Here is a 17,692-nt window from a genome sequence, read left to right as displayed (position 1 = left end):
AAGATTTGAGGGCTTCCTTAACCTGAAGTATACCGTTCCTTATATCTTGTTTTACATCTTTTATCTTTAAGGTGTCTCTAAAAATGTAAATCCAGCAGTCATCTCTCCGTCTGTCCGTCTGCGCCGCGGCCCTGTCTGTCAGATAACTGTCACCTGTCTGTCAAAAGGAGGAATAAAAGCATAGATGAGTAAGGCTTTAAGCATTTGGCTCTACACCCAACATAGCAAAGTGTGACTCAGTGTCCCGCCTTACTAGCCAACACATTTAGTGCTTTAAACCTAAAACTGGTTTTAAATAGTCTCTGTTAATACTGACGCCTCTATATGACAGAAGCAAACCAGGACTTGGGTTTGATTGTGGTACGCATTTTACTCTGTACCAGGCAAAGATTAGCAGTGAGCAGAGCAGCTGAGAGGACACGGGAGGTTATAGATGTTTCTTATGTATAAAGAAAGATAAAAAACTGATTATTATGGTATAAATAACAGCTGCAGTGTTGAAACTTAATACGTCTCCAGAAGAGAACAGACTGTGTTTGTTTAAATTTAAAATGATCCGTTTTTTGTCCTCCCTAAGACAATATTAAGGATGTATTCTTTACTAAAATGGCTTTTTTTATGCACATTTTATTTGCCAAGTTTGAGACGGAAGGCAAAATATTTTAGCTACGACTTTAAGTTTAAGTTATTCAGTAATGAAATTAAGTTTAAATAAATGTGTCTGGTAAGGAGGATTGGGATCTTTATGTGAATGACACAAATAATGCTAATCATAATGTAACATTCACTGGACCTGCTGCTGAGCTCTATCTTGCTGTTGTTGTAATATAATGGAAACAAAACATTACAAGCGATAAGTTTACATTTTCCAAATTACCAAGCAACTAATTCTATAAGTGTATTAGTATCACAGACGGCATATTACTTTTATTTATCTTACAGCGGCATTAATATAACAAAGAGAACGGTCTAGACCTGCTCTTTTTGTAAAGTGTCTTGAGATAACTTGCTGGTTGTGATTTGGCGCGATACAAATAATAGTTGTTTGATTGATTGATTGATAATAGATATCAGAATCAGGTTTATCGCCGAGTAGGTTTGCACATACAAGGAATTTGTTTTGGTGATTTTGGTGCAGAACAGTTAACACAGAGCTGGAATAAAAAATAAGAAAATAGAAAAAGATAAAGAAAATAAGCAATAAGATAAGTTAAGATAAGTTTAAACAAGAAATGTGCAACTTTATTCCACTTGCTTCTTAAACAGATGCATGAGCTACCTAGGTCAAGACCAGCTGTACCACATTTGTCCACAGGGGGCGCCAAAGTCAACACAAAATGAAAGTTTCTCACAGCTTTAAAGCTCCTGTGTGGAGTTTTTCACTTGTTATGAAACAGACTGAAGTTAATTCTGATGACTCTATTTTACCTATAAAAGCAAACCAGACCATCAGCAACAAGACTGATTATTTCTATAAAGTTATTTTTAACGCCTGAAACTGCTGGGGAGGAAGCGATTAACTGCACGCTGCATTTTTCTGTGAGTGATATGACTGTTATAGAAAGCAGGATGAGATAATGCGTTAAAAACCACCACTTAAAGGTACAGGACAGAATCAGCAAAGAGATAAGAGGTACGGCTCTGTCGACAGCGGGCTGAATATCATCTCAGATTTACTTCTTGCTAAATTTGTTGAGTCACATATTTTTGCAGTCGTTTTAACATACAGATTTTTTAATGGCGTTTCTACATTAGATTAAAATGTGCACGAATGAAGAACAAACAAATGTTGAACATATTTATTGTCTTCGAGATAGCTGAAGTTATGCATACATACATACTTATAGGCAAACAAAAGCATGTTATTAATTGCACATACGCCAAACAAAAATGACAAAACACCACAAGACTTTTCCTTTTAATTACACGACACAAAAGTGCTGCAATCAAATTAAAAGCTAATCGATTTATGAGAACTGCCAAACGTACCGCGCGGACACATCAGCACAGAGACACCATTCTGCCACCTCAGACGCACATGTTATCGTGAACACTTACAATCAGGTCCCCACAGAGCTGTAAAGATTGTGATTTTTCCCACATGGCCCAAATACATGACTGTTAGGATATGTGCTTTAGTTTTACATATAGCTTACATAGAGTTCAAAAAAGTGTAAGTGCAGTTTGTTAAAGGAACAGGCTCTATTAGGAGCTCTTTATTTCAGTGTTATATACATTAAAGTACTTGTTTCAATATAATTTCATATTAACCTCTGCATTGCCACACTTGCGTGATTTTATCTGGTATAAAGTGTAAAAATAAAACCTTTTTTTTATTTTAAAATTACTTGTTAAAAGCAAAGCGTGGTTCTGTCTGTCGCATAAGTCCAGTCCGTCAGGTGGCAAGCACAGAGAGAAGTCACGTTTAATGTCTGTAGAAAAGGTTTCACACTCACATTGCTATACTTGTCAAGACATTTATATAACCAAAAATATATATATACCTCCACTTTCTTTCCCTTTTTAATTACCACCAGTTTAACCACCGTCTCGCTGTTCACCTTTCTCACACTTGCTCTTATCCCCCCAGACACTTTGCCCTTCATTTGTAATCTGTAAACAGTAACAAAAACAGAAAGTAGTTAAAGATAGGAGTGAAAAGGGAGACGAGGGAGAGATAAAGATTGAGTAAGAGCGAGAAAGAGAGAGAGGGAGTCTGTACAAAGAAACATCAGTGTTGCTTTTGGTTTCATTTGGCCTTCTCGGCTGGGGCAGCGACGGCTGGCTCCGTCTGGACCCCGGCATCTGTAGAGTTACGTTTCTGACTCTGAAATACAAACAAAGGGGAGAAAATGTGAGAGAAAAATTAACTGTCTGACTCCTATCTGTAAAAAGCCAAGTCATTCATGCCAAATCTGAACTCATAGCTAACTCATTAGATTTTAAGTTGGATACAAGTCTCCTAAAAGATGTTTTCAGTGCAATTTGTGAGGAAACCTTTGGTCTTTATTTTCTCCTCATTTTCTCTCTCTGTTGCTTGCAGTATTGCATGAAATACTTTACCTCTCACTCAAGTCACATTTATTAACTGTAGGTAATTAAACCAACCTGTGCCAAATAACTCACTGCACTGTGAAATAAGGCCCACACCTTTAGTCACTTATTTAGTTGCTGCTGCCATCTAGTGGAGACACTACAGATTTCAATAAGCTATTCGAAATAAATCAGCCGGCTAAGTGTTGCTCTACTCACCCGACTTTTAAAGAACAGGTTGATGGAGTTCTTCTTCTCCAGTTTCTTGGGCACATTGGCTGCAGCCTCTGCAGCTTGGGACGCTGCCGAGGCCGGTTTGTTATCCACCACCGCCTCTGATGTCTTGGCTGCTGCTTTCGGTTCGTCCTTGGCTTTGGCTGCCTCTGCTGCTGCGGCGGGGGCAGGGGCTGCCTTCTTAGGCTCAGCAGCCTGAAAGTGTCGTGGATGAAAAACTTAATTATTCCAGTCCCGGAGAAGCAGCGGATCGAATGTGTGACGCACATCTTTTTGCTCTCCACTCATTAAGAACAAACGGATCAGATGTAAAACTCAAAGTGGTATTAAGTTTCACCAACCAGGAAGTTAGGATCGAGTGTGACGGCAGCGTTATGAGGAATAATCATTAAAGCACTGACGTGAATACTTCAAACCAAAAAGCAGTTTTAGAGCAGGTTTAACCCCAGATGTAATAGATGAAATTACACTGGTTAATAAGCAGCTTAAATGATCTTTTGAGATTATTTTACTTTATTTACCACTCCAGTTGTTCTCCTGAGGAACCGAACTCCACTTGTGGAGGCTGCCTGGACTTTTGTGGTCATGTTGTCTAACAGTACCTCAAATTCACATTCATCTGTTACTCTCTTGTTTAGTATTTCCTCCATAATTCATACTCAGAAATGTTTCAGATATTTTATAGACCAATAAATGGTTCTTACTTTAGGCTTGAAGAGAGAAAAGAAGGATGGCTTTGTTTCTGTTTTCTTCTCTTCCTGAACAGGCGGCGGTGGTTCCGGCTTTGCAGCGGCCTCCAGAGTGCCGGCTTTCGAGGGATCCACCTTCTTTTATCAAAACAGCAGAGAAGAAAACACACGTCAGGAGCTGTTTACGAATTAAAGGCATGACCACCATTGGAGCTGACAGAGTGAGGCCGGGAGCCGCCACCTGGGAGGTGAAAGAAGAGGTAAAACGGGGACAAAAATGTAGGATGAAAGTAGGCCAACAAAAAGAGCCGGTCCCTGTAAGAAGGAAGAAGCCCACACCGACATGCACAAAAGTAAAGATGTAATCGTCTGTAAAAAAAGATAGGAAATGTTTCCCCATTGAAGATAGCCTAGAAGGAAAAGTGCAACACTAGATTGCCTACTTGCCCAAAAGATGAGAAGACTGATTCCATTTAATATCTTATGAATGAGGCAGGAGTTGGTTAGGCTAGCATAAACAATAGAAACAGGGGAAATCGCTCCATTTGCTCCGTCCAAAAGTAAAATGTAATTGTTTAAAATGTTATATCTAAATGCATTTTTAAACACACAACGCCAGAGTGGAAAGTTAAACTAGTTGTGGGTTTCATGTTATGTAGCATGTTAATTAGCACGTTTTAGAGATGCTAGTAGGCATATTTTCTAAGCTAAGCTAACCAACTCCTGGCTGATGTCTCATACTTCACAGACAGATAAAACAGTATTGATAATATAATGTAATTTCCAGCAAGAAAGCAGATACGCTCCCTATGTTTCCCAAAATGTCACAGTCCATTGATTTACCTCGCCCTCTACCTCTGGCTGTGGTGCCTCCACATCTTCCACCTGCAGGGAGGAAAATTATTTGTTTCCTCGTCGATTTAAGTTCTCGAGAAATTAAGAGCTGACACATCTGTCATGATGGAACAAATTAATTAATTAATTAAAAATAGTTGGTTTTTAGAATGCAAATTCCAAACTGGAATGAACGAAAGATTATATTCGGTTCAACATAATGTTCGGTTCATCTGGTTCAACATCATGTCAGAGGTGCCTGCAGAGAGAAGAGAATTAAGAATTAATATTCCCGAGCACTTCCTGCTGATTTACCTGCTCCTCTACACCCGGCTCTGCCGCCACCTCTGCTGTCTCAGGAGGTTCGACAATATTTTCACTCTGAGCAGATGCAAATTAATCAGACATTAGTACATATTGATTTTATAAATCAGAGGATCAGAGGATTATCCCGCTCCCTGAAAAGACAAAACTCCAGGATTGAGAAGTCTCCTTTGATTTACCTGGACTTCTACAACTGGCTCAGGCGCCTCCTCGGGAGCCTCCTGCAGAGCAAAACTAGTTCTTTATTCTGAAGAGATGCAAATTAAGATTGCAGTGAGCATGCAATTTAATGTAACCCTTAAACGATTCAAAGCAACTGTGTCAAACCCACTTTGAAATACACACAATATCAAAGTCCCTGAATACAGCTGTGCAGCTTGAGCATACTCTCTAGTTTACCTGCACTGGCTCTGCCACCTCCTCTGGTGTCTCCTGCAGAGCAAAACTACTTTTTTAACATGAAGAGATTCAGATTCAGTTTGCATGTGAAAATGTTGTAATTAGCTGAGAGAGATGATTCAAAGCTAGTGTATTGAGCATGCTCTCTAGTTTACCTGAACTTCTACAACTGGTTGTGCATCTACTTCTACTGCTGGCTCAGGTGGGTTCTTGATTGTCTGCAGGACAGTGGAGGAATTCTTAATGTTAGTAAGAAGCCACAAAGAAATGTTTCTGAACAGAAGAAATGTTTTGATTATGCAATTCCTAATATGTTAGAATGGCACTGAATGCTGTAGCGGTTAAAGAAACAGTTTATCAATTAGGCTTGTTGAGAGTAAGATGACAAGATCATTACCATTCTCGTGTCTGTTGGGCTAAGTACGGAGCTAAAGACCGGGGGCGATTAGCCTAGCATAAAGACCGACAACAGGGGAAATCAGCAAGCCTAGCTTTCCCCAATGTGTTTCCCCAGTGTAGCTTAAAATTTAAACGTATCTCATTTGTTTACAAAGAATAATGTTTAAAAACGTAACTATTTCTTGGTGACCAACGGCTGGGGGAAGTGACTTCCTTGAGGCTCTGTTTGTTGCCATGGAAACTCACAGTGACCAGGACTAATTACCGGACAACACAGATTAAACAAATTATATCTATGTGAGCTGTAGTGGTTCAGGTACAAGCCTGGTTAGCTATATCACCTTGTATCTCAGGTTTATGCTAAGCTAGGCTAAGCTCTTGCTTCATACATAGCGTGCAGACAATAGAGTGGATTCTTATCAAGCTGTATGCAATAGCAACAACGTTTGCTTCCCAGAATGCCAAGCCTTTTATCAAATGAAATGAATCAGTAATATGCTGTATCATTGAACCGTGGTAGAAACAGTGGTGGTAATAAGAGTTTTTCTTTTTCTAAAGAGAGTCACACTTTTATTGCAAAATCCAATTCTCATGATGGTGGATACTTTTGTCACTTTTGGAAACAGTAAATCGCCCAGTTTCTGCCACCTCCAGACAAGCAGCTCTCGCTCAGTTAGTAGCGGGATGAGGCATGGTCAGTTTGAGAGTATGATAATCTATCGTACCACTGCTGTAGTCTTGGCTCCACTTGAAGCACCCTTGCCTTTTGATGCCTTGAAACCTAGTAGTACCTCAAATTCACATACAGCATGTTCCACACTATGTTACAATCAAACACAGTGGTACATGACCTCTCTGAAAGTCTACATGAATCACTGCAACTGCAATTTCCAGATGGAAGCTTATTTACCTTTGGACGGAAGAAGCTGCTCAGAGCATTTTTGGCTGATTTTCCTTTTGAGGGTTCGGGCTCCTTCGCAGCAGCTTTTGGTTCCTCTTTTGGCGTGGGTTTGACAGCTGGCTCTGCTTTGATTTCCATTTTTGGTGGCTCCGGAGGAGGTGGTGGTGGGATAGACATTCCTTTGGGCGCTGCCGGCGGTTCAGATACTTGTGCAACCTATTCCACAGAGAACAGGTGTTAAATAATGCTGCACAGAGGACAGGATACACAATTAAAGTTATAGGTGAGATTAATACAATCATCCAAAACAAACTTAGCAAATAAAGTGGTATTTCTAGAAGTTGTCCTAACCCAGCTGTGTCCAGTAAATTGTTACTTTTACTGCACATTCTGTTACACAAATTAAAACACTTTATAGGCAATGTGCTCACAGTAGTGCCTGCCGCTGGTTGGCTCTCCTTCTGGGACTATTTGGCAACAGAAATAAGAAGCAGTTAGAGAAATAACAAAGCAAACAAATAGCTGCAGAAAGCTTACATGCACTGCTTGGAGATGTTGTGAAAAACTTTGGGTTCTTTATTTATAAAACGTACTTTTGTGGCACTCGGGAAATCCTTAATTTAAGCAGAACAGAAATGAATCTATTTCCCAAACTGGTGTCCTCTAATATATATTTAAAATCAACATTACTGACCTGGCAAGCAAAAACAAGCAGGACACATAGATGGATATTGAAAGCAAATCAAAAAAGAATATCAAAACCTTTCTAGATAAACCCATGCATGTACTGTCATACTCATTTAATACTTTCGATATGTGACGTTATGATTCATGAACATCTGTTCACCTGTTCTTTTGTGGCATCAGGAGTCGCTGCTTCCTTTTTGGTTGTTTTAGTGGGAGTCACCTGCGCAACAAACGGAGGAAAATTGGCTTTTGTGTTCAATAACTTTTATATACCCCCCATAAATATATATATAGAGAACAAAATTCTTTAAATGTTAAATGAGGGTGCATCATGTTATTTCATTGGCTGGCAATGAAGCTGCAGTGTAAACGTTCAGACGGCCTATATAGTTGATGGAGCAGGAACAGAAAAATATTTATTGAGACAAAACAGAAGCCTTTCATAAATGCAGACATAGGCCTTTATGATAAACTTGCTGAGGCCCACAGAGTGCACACTGAGGTCCCTGACAGAGCACATACAGTACATGCGCTGTCATTGTGACAGCCATTGTGCTCCGGAGATGGCGTAGGCCTGCCCTCGCTCTATCTTCACAAATCTCAACTTCCAACTGCACAGGCCTCCCTTGTGAGCTCACACTATGGGTTGAACAATAGGCCACCACATTCCCGCATGTTCAAAGACTTGATTAGCATGGGGCTAGGGCAATGGTAACTCTTTAAAACGGCCTGAGTCCAAAAGACAGCACGATGAAGAGGAAATACAATAGCTGCTTGTTGTACGTTTTCCATCAGGCTCTGTCATCATGGCAGATTTAAGTTATGGATATCTTTACTGCCATAAAAACACCCTTTTCCCATACCTCAATATAGAAAAGGCGCAATCACAAACAAACCAATAAAATCTATACTTAACATCTTCTTTAATTTATCATCAGTTATCTCTGCTTTATCTGGCATTTCACCAAATGTCTAGGCTTCAATTAGGCTTCAATAAAAAACAGAACACACCCTTCACCACATTTTTGTTGTTTGAGCAGCTGCTTGCCTTCAGTAAGAGTTAGAGATAACAGGGGTGTATTTATTTTTTCACTTATTGATTACAAACATTTTTCTAATTATTTTCCCCAAGCAGTTTAATTTTACAACAGCAGCAACCAGACGTATCAAGAGCATATAAAACCACACTTTATCTCCCAAACTGTGTCACTTACTAGTGTTTTGAAGAAGTTCATAACTGGATTCTCTTCGGGGATATCCTCCTCTTGCTCTTCCTCAGGCTGCTCGTCTGCGTTGTCCGGCTCAGGAGCTTTTTCTTCCTCTGGACCCGGTTCTTGAGTCGCACTTTCTGGCTCCGGTAATGATTCTGGTTCAGGTACTGGCTCTTGCTCTAGATTAGATGCCTCCTATACACCATCACAAAGAATTAGCCTTTCAGAATTATGGCAGAGCAGCGGCGCTGATATGCAAGCAGCGAGCGTCTTAATCGCAGCATTGAGATGGGAGCACAATTCCAACCATGCCTCTGCCTACTCGGGGCATTGTCAACAATCACCCTTTTATTAATGTGTCTGTCCCACCCCTCACTCATTGATATTCAACAATGTGTGAGAGTTATGCCCTCAGAAATGTGAGGAAAGTCAAATACCTTGCTGTGACCTTATGGTGAGTGTGTTTAAAAAAAGAGAATTGACAACCCTGATTTCAAGATACATTTTTTATCAATCTATTTGCTTTCATTTTCATTCAGAATGGCCTGAAGTTTATATTCCCTTTTAATTTAAGTATTCTACCACTACAACTGTCTCTCTTTTCTGAAAGTAGCTACTGATTGACACTTAAAAGTGGTCAAAAATCCATTCAATTGTTTTGATAAAAATCAATACGCAATAAAACATTTCAATCTTAGATTTTATTGGAAAAAGTTTCAGTACTTGTGAACTTTGTGCCGATGATATATACAAACAGATAGCATTCACATTTTACAATCACATTCCAATAAACGCATCATACTCAAGAGGCTCACTCCTTCAATGTTTTATTACTGTTCTTCATTGAATGGTTACTGTAATGCTGTACCCCGATGAAGATATCTCTAAACCACCAAGGCTATACGCTGATTCAGCAACAACGGATGTACAAACTGACTGCAGGCAAACACCTCAAGCTTCCATGTCTGTACTTGTGGCAGAGGTATCCTCAATAGTTTCCGCACTTTGTGAGTCCAGTGTTAAATCTGTGGAGTTCTCTTTGGTCTCTCCCTCTGCAATGATCTCTTGTGGTACCTTCTCTGAAGTCATATTCAGCTTCGACATCTTCTGTAATGATTTCTTCTACAATGGTCTCAAGAGCAGCATCGGCGCACTCTGCCACAGCCTCATCCGAAGTGGCCATTTGAGAATCGTGAGGGTTTACAACTGATTCTGGTATGTTCTCCAACTTCACCATGGGCCCATCAGTTCTTGGTAGTTTTTCAAGAAGGCTTGCCCTCTCCTTTGCACAGTCCTCCGAAATAACAGTGTTTAAACCAGTTGATTGAATACATTCCACAGAAGCCACAATTGGAGCAACTGGTTCTTTAAGAGCATCTTTCAATGGCACTTGAACTGGAGCTGAACTCCTCTACAAGTTCCTCTTGGACTGCAACGTCTATGGCATCCATCTGCGGCACCTCCACTTGTTCATGTGCAGGTTCCGTTGTTGTGTTTTCCCTTACTTCAAGCTTCTCTGAAATAGCTTCAACAAACGAGTCTGGTATGATCCTTACCATGAGCCCTTCAGTTTTTGGTTGTTCGTTAAGAAGGCATGCACTCTCCTCTGCAGGCTCCTCAGAAATGACAGTGTTTAAACCAGTTGATCGAATACAATCCACAGAAGCCACAATTGGCGCAACTGGTTCTTTAAGAGCCTCTTCCAACAGCAATTCATCTGGGGTGAGGGTCTCCTCTATGAGTTCCTCTTTGACTGAAACACAAGGCTCAGACTCTTCTATGGCATCCATCTGCGGCACCACTGCTTGTTCGTCTGCAGGTAATGTTATGTTTTCCCTGACTTCAGGCTTCTCTGAAATACCCTCAACAACTGATTCTAGTGTGCTTTCAAACTTTACCATGAGCCCCTCGGCTTTTGGTTGTTGCTGAAGAATGCTTGATCTCTCCTCCAAAGGCTCCTCAGAAATGACAGGATTTGAACCAGTCGGATCAATACTTTCCACAGCATCCACAGATGGACTGACTATTTCTTTACAAGCATCTTCCACACATGCTTTAAATGTGGCCTTGTGCTCCTCTTCTGGTTCCTCTTGGTTTGAAACACAAGCCTGAGACTCTTCCTTGGCATCTATCTGCAGGACATCCCCTTGTTCATCTGCAGGTTCCTCTACCATGGTATCAGTAATTTCAAGCTTCTCTGAAACAGCTTTGATAACTGATTCAAGTTTGTTCTCAAACTTTACCATGAGCCCCTCGGCTTTTGGTTGTTGCTGAAGAATGCTTGATCTCTCCTCCAAAGGCTCCTCAGAAATGACAGGATTTGAACCAGTTGGTTGAATTCTTTCCACAACATCCACAGATGGACTGACTGTTTCGTTACAGGCATCTTCCAAACATGCTTTAAATGTGGCCTTGTGCTCCTCTTCTTGTTCCTCTTGGATTGAAACACAAGCCTGAGACTCTTCCTTGGCATCCATCTGCAGGACATCCCCTTGTTCATCTGCAGGTTCCTCTACCATGGTATCAGTAATTTCAAGCTTCTCTGAAACAGCTTTGATAACTGATTCAAGTTTGTTCTCAAACTTTACCATGAGCCCCTCGGCTTTTGGTTGTTGCTGAAGAATGCTTGATCTCTCCTCCAAAGGCTCCTCAGAAATGACAGGATTTGAACCAGTTGGTTGAATTCTTTCCACAACATCCACAGATGGACTGACTGTTTCGTTACAGGCATCTTCCAAACATGCTTTAAATGTGGCCTTGTGCTCCTCTTCTGGTTCCTCTTGGATTGAAACACAAGCCTGAGACTCTTCCTTGGCATCCATCTGCAGGACATCCCCTTGTTCATCTGCAGGCTCCTCGACTATGTTTTCAGTAAGTTTTAGCTTCTCTGAAACAGCTTCAACAACTGATTCCAGTGTGTTCTCCAACTTTCCCATGAGCCCTTTGGTTTGTGGTTGTGCGAGAAGACTTGCACTGTCCTCTGCAGGTTCCTCAGAAATGGCAGGATTTGAATCAGTTTGAGCAATACAATCGATTTCAACCAAAGACGAAGCAGCTGTTTCTTTATCAACCTCGGATTCTGATATGTTCTCTGACATCTCAGTGGTTGCACCTTCTTTATAAAGAATTGGATTCTCATCTGCAGTTTCCTTTGAGATAACTAAGATTTGTTTGGATAGAGTGGTATCTTCTTCAACAATTTCTGATATTGCTTCAGTGTCATATTCTAAAGCCTCTGTAGCTTCTTCATCCATCTCCTTAGCAACTGTCTCACTTGGCTCCTCTGGAATGACAGGGCTTGCTTCTTGATCTCCAGAGAGAGGCACAAAAGATGTTGCAGTGATTACCTCTTCTTCCAGTATCATGCTATAATCCACTGCAGACTCCTGGAGAGTGATGGCGATAGTTGCAAAATCTAGAGCAAGGGCATCAATTGCTGCCTCTGGTACCACCTCAACATCATATGTGACAATGACAGGATTTGATTCTCCTTCTTCAACAGTTTCTGGTTCCACATCACCTATCAGATCTTGACCAAACTCAGTGCCCTGGTCTGAAGTGTAAACTTCAGGCTTGTCTTCAATATCAGGAGAATTTAGAGTCTCTTCAGGAAGTTCCTCGATGGTGATAAGCCCATTGTATGGAGCAACGATGATCATGTTTTCCTCAGGGAGATTATCATATGTCTCCAAAGGCTTATCTTCAATCACAGGGATAAGTTTCTCTTTTTCATTTGTTCCTGCTTCTTCTTCTTCGACAGCAACAACAGCATCATCAGCGGCGGCCTCTTCATTGGAGGATTCCACCTTTACGAGAATGTCTGTCACAAGTGTGGGATATGTCTCCTCACGTGCGATCCCCAAAATTGGCTCCATCACCAAAGTCCCTGGCTCATCCTTTAGGGAGGAAATGCCATTTGCCTCCCAGGCAATGTGAAGGACACCATTAGACTCAGGCTCAGCGATTCCCATCAGAACTGCATCAGTTAAAATGTCTCCACTTCCTGTACCTTCGTCTGTATGTACACTTGACTTTGGCAGGTCAACAGCAGAAAGGTAAGTGGATTCAGAATCAGCAGCAAAAACTGCCTCAACACATTCTGCCACTACTGCGGGAAGGCTGGAGGATACATCTAATGGAGCCCTTTCCTCTTCAGCTTTTTCAACATCTGAAACTGATTCCGTTACTTCAACCCGCTCTGCTCTGAAGACTATACTCTCATACACACTGTCCTTCATGATGACGACTTTTTCAAAGACGATCCCAGGACTCGAGGGTTCCGCGTTTGCAGGCTGTTCGACAGCCTCCTCACCAATGACGACAATCGACTCACTGAGGAAAGTTTCTTCTGTAGCTGCTGTCTCCATCACAACTTCCATTGGGACCTCAGCATCAGTCATGGTAGCATCATCATCAGTTTGCGTTGAAGTATCTGTTTCCGTCTTTCTGTCCGTTTGGGTTGACATTTCAGCTTTTTGATATCGATATTCAAATTCAACTTCTTCTCTGAGCTCACGGATAAACATGGCGGTAGCTTCTGGTCCACTGGAGCCCGACTCCTTTATCGTGAAAATCAACATTCATATTTAGATAAAATACAGCTGATTTTTGCTACGGGGACAAATTAAAACCACGTGCTTGATCACACATTGATTGTAACAATGTAATACCAAGTAGCACAACAGTCCTACGCTTTTGTCTGCTCCGTAAAGGAGTTGGAGAACATATTACATACAAATTTGAATATTATGCTTTTCAATACTAGACCAACAAAGACACACCTAAAGTCGTTTGAATTTACAACAAGTTTTAGTAAGGGAGTATTTGTTGCAGGGCTGTTGTGTTGCAGTGCATTACATCATTCAGAGGTTCATATTCATTTTTGGAGTTACAATGTTATTGTTTCGTAATTACAAAAAATGTTAGTTTTTGATTTTGCTATATGTTTTCAACATGTTTAGTGTGCTAAAACTGTCTTTGTATTAAGGAAGTCTAATTTAAATTCCAAGTTAGTTCAGGCAATTTGGCAGGCAGGTTGTTTTAGAGATTAGAGCAATATTAGGACGGGCACTTTTCTTCACTGTCACCAAATCCCATGAAAAGCCCCAACAAGGCAAAAGCACTTCTCTCAATGTTTCTTGACTTCCCTACCCCCCTGATATTAGCAAAGACCTTAATCTTAAAAATGGCTCCAAAATATATAGTTCAACTAAAAAACACTAAACAGCTTTCTGAAATAGCTTTGCCCTGTAGTTTTTGGCAAATGAAACATGAACATTATTTTTAGGACTACTTTTACTCCAGATTACTGCACATGTGGTGCTCTGGTGATAACTTTTGGAGGCAGAATGGTGTGTGGGTGACTGAGTCAAAACAAGCTTCACTGCCCATCATAGTGAAGGAACACAGACTAGTCCAACAGGGGGGCTCAGGTTTGTCTTTTTCAACTCTAAGGCACTGAAGAATAAGATATTAGGCAATATCAAAGCCAGGTTTTGGTAGAACAATGAATAGGTCTTGTTATTGTTGCTGTTTTTTCATGGGATTTGTTGAGAGAAATATAGACCAGCACAGGTAAAGAAGAAAAGCGCACTCACTGGTTCTGGATCAGTGGCGGGTGGACTTTCCTCTGGAGCTGTTTGATCTGTTTGATCTTCATTTGTGGGCTCTTTCTCTTCAACAACCTCAACTTCAACAGGAGGTACGACTTTCTTTTTGAACATTCTGCCAAACGGACTGACTTTTTCTTTAACTTTCTTGACCTCTTCCTTCTTGATGGAGGTGTCCACCTCATCCTGCTTGATGGCATTTTCCAGGACCTCCTTTGTCTGGATTGCAGTTTCCAGGATCTCTGTCTTGATGGCGGTTTCCACGACCTCTTCTGCCTCGATGGCATTTTCCAGGACCAACTCCGCCTTCGTGGCAGTTTCCAGGACTTCAGAAATAACTGGAGCCACAATCGAAGCATTTTGAGGGTCTGATTCTATTATCACATATTCAGGCTCTGTTGCATCTGTGGGGAGGTCTAAAGAAGGAGGCCCGCCATTTTGCTGGATTGTCTCACCTTTAACTGAGAAAAAGAAGAATCCATTATCAAAATGTAAACAAACTAGTTTGCGCATTGATCAAATATTCTGAAATATATGACTAAAATCAGTGTTCACCAAGCTTAATGGCAACTATACTAAACTCCAAGCTAACACAAGAAAAATGGTACTTAATATGCTTTTCATTATGGTTGAATTTTTTGGCTGTCTATGCCTTCATTAGAGAGAGGACAGTGGATAGTGCTGGAAATGGGGGAAGAGAGCGGGGATGACATGCGAGAAAGGGCTGAGTGTGGGAGTTGAACCCAGGGCCGCCGCATCGAGGACTGTAGCCTCTGTATGTGGTCGCTGAACTAACCGCTGAGCTAAACCGGCGCCTATGGGTTGAATTTTATACATATGTAAATATGTTTCTTATGTTGTCAGAATGCTACTAATTGGAACTTTGAATAATTTGTGGATTTTGTACAGCCAGTGTTGCAATTATATTTACCTTATAAATTACTACATCTGCCAAAGAAGTCAAAACCGCTTGATATCAATGTTGTTTTGACACTTTGCCTGTAACAATTAAGTCATGCATGAAATCTACTTGTGCTATGCTCCAAGGAGTAAACATGGAAGCGACATTATCTTTATCTCAGCATCAACATTCACTCTTCGACAAACTCTTATGCCTGTGGGAATCATACTGCGTTACTGTCACTGTAAGGACAAAAACAACACCGTGACAGGTCAAACAGTTGCTCCTTGTCGATTGTCTGAGACTACGCCTAGAGTTTACATTAGAAGACATGAGACTCCCAGTAGTCCAGCTGGGAGTCGCAGTGTTTACAGAGCATTATAAAAGTCCAAAAGACTAATTCAACATGGAATGATCAGCTGATTTTGTCTGTCAGAGACATTAGTTTCCCATAAAGCAAGATACAGTGAAATAAAGACAAGGAAAGGCATCATCCAATCTTCTGATTCTCCAGGTTTAAGACACATTAATATATAACATTATTAGCGTTGTGTAATTTTCATGTGTTAATTTGTTATTTATCTTAACAAGAAAACAAGAAATATCACTCACCATCAATCTCCAGTCCATTAGGGGTGATGCCTGCAGAGAGGCCATTCACTGATCCATTTCCATGCTTCTCAGATTTTTTCAAACTCTATGAAAGATAAAGAAAACATTTGCGTCTGTGTTAGCTCCATAGTTCAAGAGATGTTATCCAAAGCTGGTTACATTTACACAGAAACACTAACATATACATTTCTGTTTTACCACTGATTCAGAGGCAGGAAGTCATAAATACAACAGCTATACAGCGTTACATGTTTGATTATTCATTTGTATAATTTTACCTTGGTTCGCTCTTTGGGCTTTGATTGATCGTTTCCCATATTTTTTCACAACTGAAAGAAAATAAAACAGGATAAGCACGTGTTATGTTGCATTGACAAGCTGAGATATACTAAAGATATGACCCTTAGAATTGAACTGAAGTATGATTAAAACGTCTTACCTTGTCACACTTTTACGAGTCGACCAAATGATATCCTCCTTGAGACAAAATATGGAAAGTGTCTGTCACTGTGTCACAGTGATGGACTTGCAGCTCCTGCCCAACTGTGCATACAAGGCTACTGTAAACAGGCTATTTAATGTGTGCTTTAAAAAATGGGTGGGACTTTTGTTGAGTAATCAATTTGGATTTCCTCCAGTGGAAAGCCCGCCATCCGCCCTACAAGTTGTTGGTGCTCTTTTGTAAAAGCACATGATCAGCTCATTGTAATCTCTGTGTGAATTCTCTGTGAAAAATTACCTCGACGAGATTATAATGAGGTTACGCTCTGATCAATAACACGATGATGAGGCGTTGCAGCGTAGTACTGTTGACAAATGTGGCTGAGAAGTAACAGGATGTGTATAAAGGATATTGACCGGGCCTGTTCTATTACTATCAAAACATAAAAAAATATCTTGAACTTACCACCCTGCTCTATTTAACTAGTTCACATCTTGATTTTGAGTTTAAAACTTTTAACATTTTGGTAATTGTTTAATGTACTTACTTAGTAATTTATTATTATTTTTTAACATTCAGGGTGTGTTGATCCTAATAATATAGAAAAAATAATCAAACTAACCTGTGCCTTTAAATATCTACTGCATTGCTTACGTATTTGTGGTGTTAAAAGAACAAAGTACCTGTTTTATTATCACAGTTAATCAAGACACACAAAGAGCTCGGTAACGAAATCAGCCGTCTTTAGAGACCTCCACATAGGCCTGTCAATGCATCAATACACACGGGCCTATCTGAGGGCCGTTCAGGGATCAAAGACTTTAGTTCACCAACAGATTTCTAATTTCTTTAGTTATTCTCATCTTTTTTGGGGCTCTTTTGAAAGAAAATGTGCTGTGATCATTCTGACAAACGTTCATTAAAACCCATTTTGTTTTATTCTTGACATAATGTCTAAGAATTCAAGCCTCTTTATGCAAATCAACCACAAAGTATTAGAATATCTCTTATCTGAAACATCATCAAAATCATGTTTAAAAACCTCAAGTGTGCAGTATGTATTGACTTTATTATCACAAGGCCAGAAATCTGTCAACACAGTGTCCCCATTGTACCCTATAGTCTGCACATTGAGGTGGGAGTTGAATTCCCTTGTTTGGATTGTGCGCTTATGACTTCATGCAAAGCCTGCAGCTGAGAGACCTCAAGCAAACTCTTCATGAACCAACGCGCAGCAGCCCACTGGTTATATTCGTGGCACAGCCTTAACACGAATGGCATATCAAGAGTTTTACTTGGGTCAAAACAATGATTTCTATACTCCGTAACAGCACTATAACCAATATTTGATGTTGTATACTTCATCAGATCTAGTGAAACCATCTGTAGCCAGTGTAACCTGGATTAATAGCGCTCT

At 40.4% G+C, this 17,692-nt stretch overlaps 1 protein-coding gene across 8 annotated transcripts; it reads right to left on the bottom strand.

The window, feature by feature from the left end:
* Positions 1 to 1,785: 1,785 nt before the first annotated feature.
* On the bottom strand, positions 1,786 to 16,350 carry bcas1 (brain enriched myelin associated protein 1). Of its 8 annotated transcripts, XM_069659368.1 has the most exons (17): positions 16,273 to 16,350; positions 16,112 to 16,162; positions 15,834 to 15,918; positions 14,309 to 14,781; positions 8,715 to 8,906; positions 7,661 to 7,720; positions 7,245 to 7,280; positions 6,823 to 7,029; positions 5,669 to 5,731; positions 5,514 to 5,546; positions 5,294 to 5,335; positions 5,106 to 5,171; positions 4,800 to 4,841; positions 3,972 to 4,094; positions 3,789 to 3,869; positions 3,253 to 3,462; positions 1,786 to 2,827 (listed from the first exon to the last, which is right to left on the bottom strand). In XM_069659368.1, the coding sequence occupies exons 2-17, from the start codon at positions 16,148 to 16,150 to the stop codon at positions 2,750 to 2,752; spliced, it is 1,830 nt and encodes a 609-aa protein (XP_069515469.1). In that variant the 5' UTR covers positions 16,151 to 16,162; positions 16,273 to 16,350; the 3' UTR covers positions 1,786 to 2,749. The 8 variants fall into 8 exon arrangements, with proteins under 8 accessions (XP_069515469.1, XP_069515473.1, XP_069515470.1 ...); XM_069659372.1 differs by lacking the exon at positions 3,789 to 3,869; XM_069659369.1 differs by lacking the exon at positions 5,514 to 5,546.
* Between the last annotated feature and the right edge of the window lie 1,342 nt (positions 16,351 to 17,692).

Source organism: Semicossyphus pulcher, unplaced genomic scaffold (genome assembly GCF_022749685.1).
Source record: "Semicossyphus pulcher isolate SPU_LCO1_2020_fin unplaced genomic scaffold, fSemPul1.0.p SCAF_13, whole genome shotgun sequence".
NCBI lineage: Eukaryota > Metazoa > Chordata > Actinopteri > Labriformes > Labridae > Semicossyphus > Semicossyphus pulcher.
Note: the sequence above shows the minus strand (reverse complement) of the source record. Positions and strands in the feature narration are given on the sequence as shown.

Bases quoted from the DNA above. Each gene is read 5' to 3' on its own strand.
- bcas1 (XM_069659368.1), bottom strand. From the start codon at position 16,150: ATGGGAAACGATCAATCAAAGCCCAAAGAGCGAACCAAG. The intron at 7,030-7,244 runs GTGAGCACATTG...TCTGTGGAATAG, and splicing joins AACCAGCGGCAGGCACTACT to GTTGCACAAGTATCTGAACC. The intron at 5,732-6,822 runs GTAAATAAGCTT...ACTGTCCTGCAG, and splicing joins GCAGCTTCTTCCGTCCAAAG to ACAATCAAGAACCCACCTGA.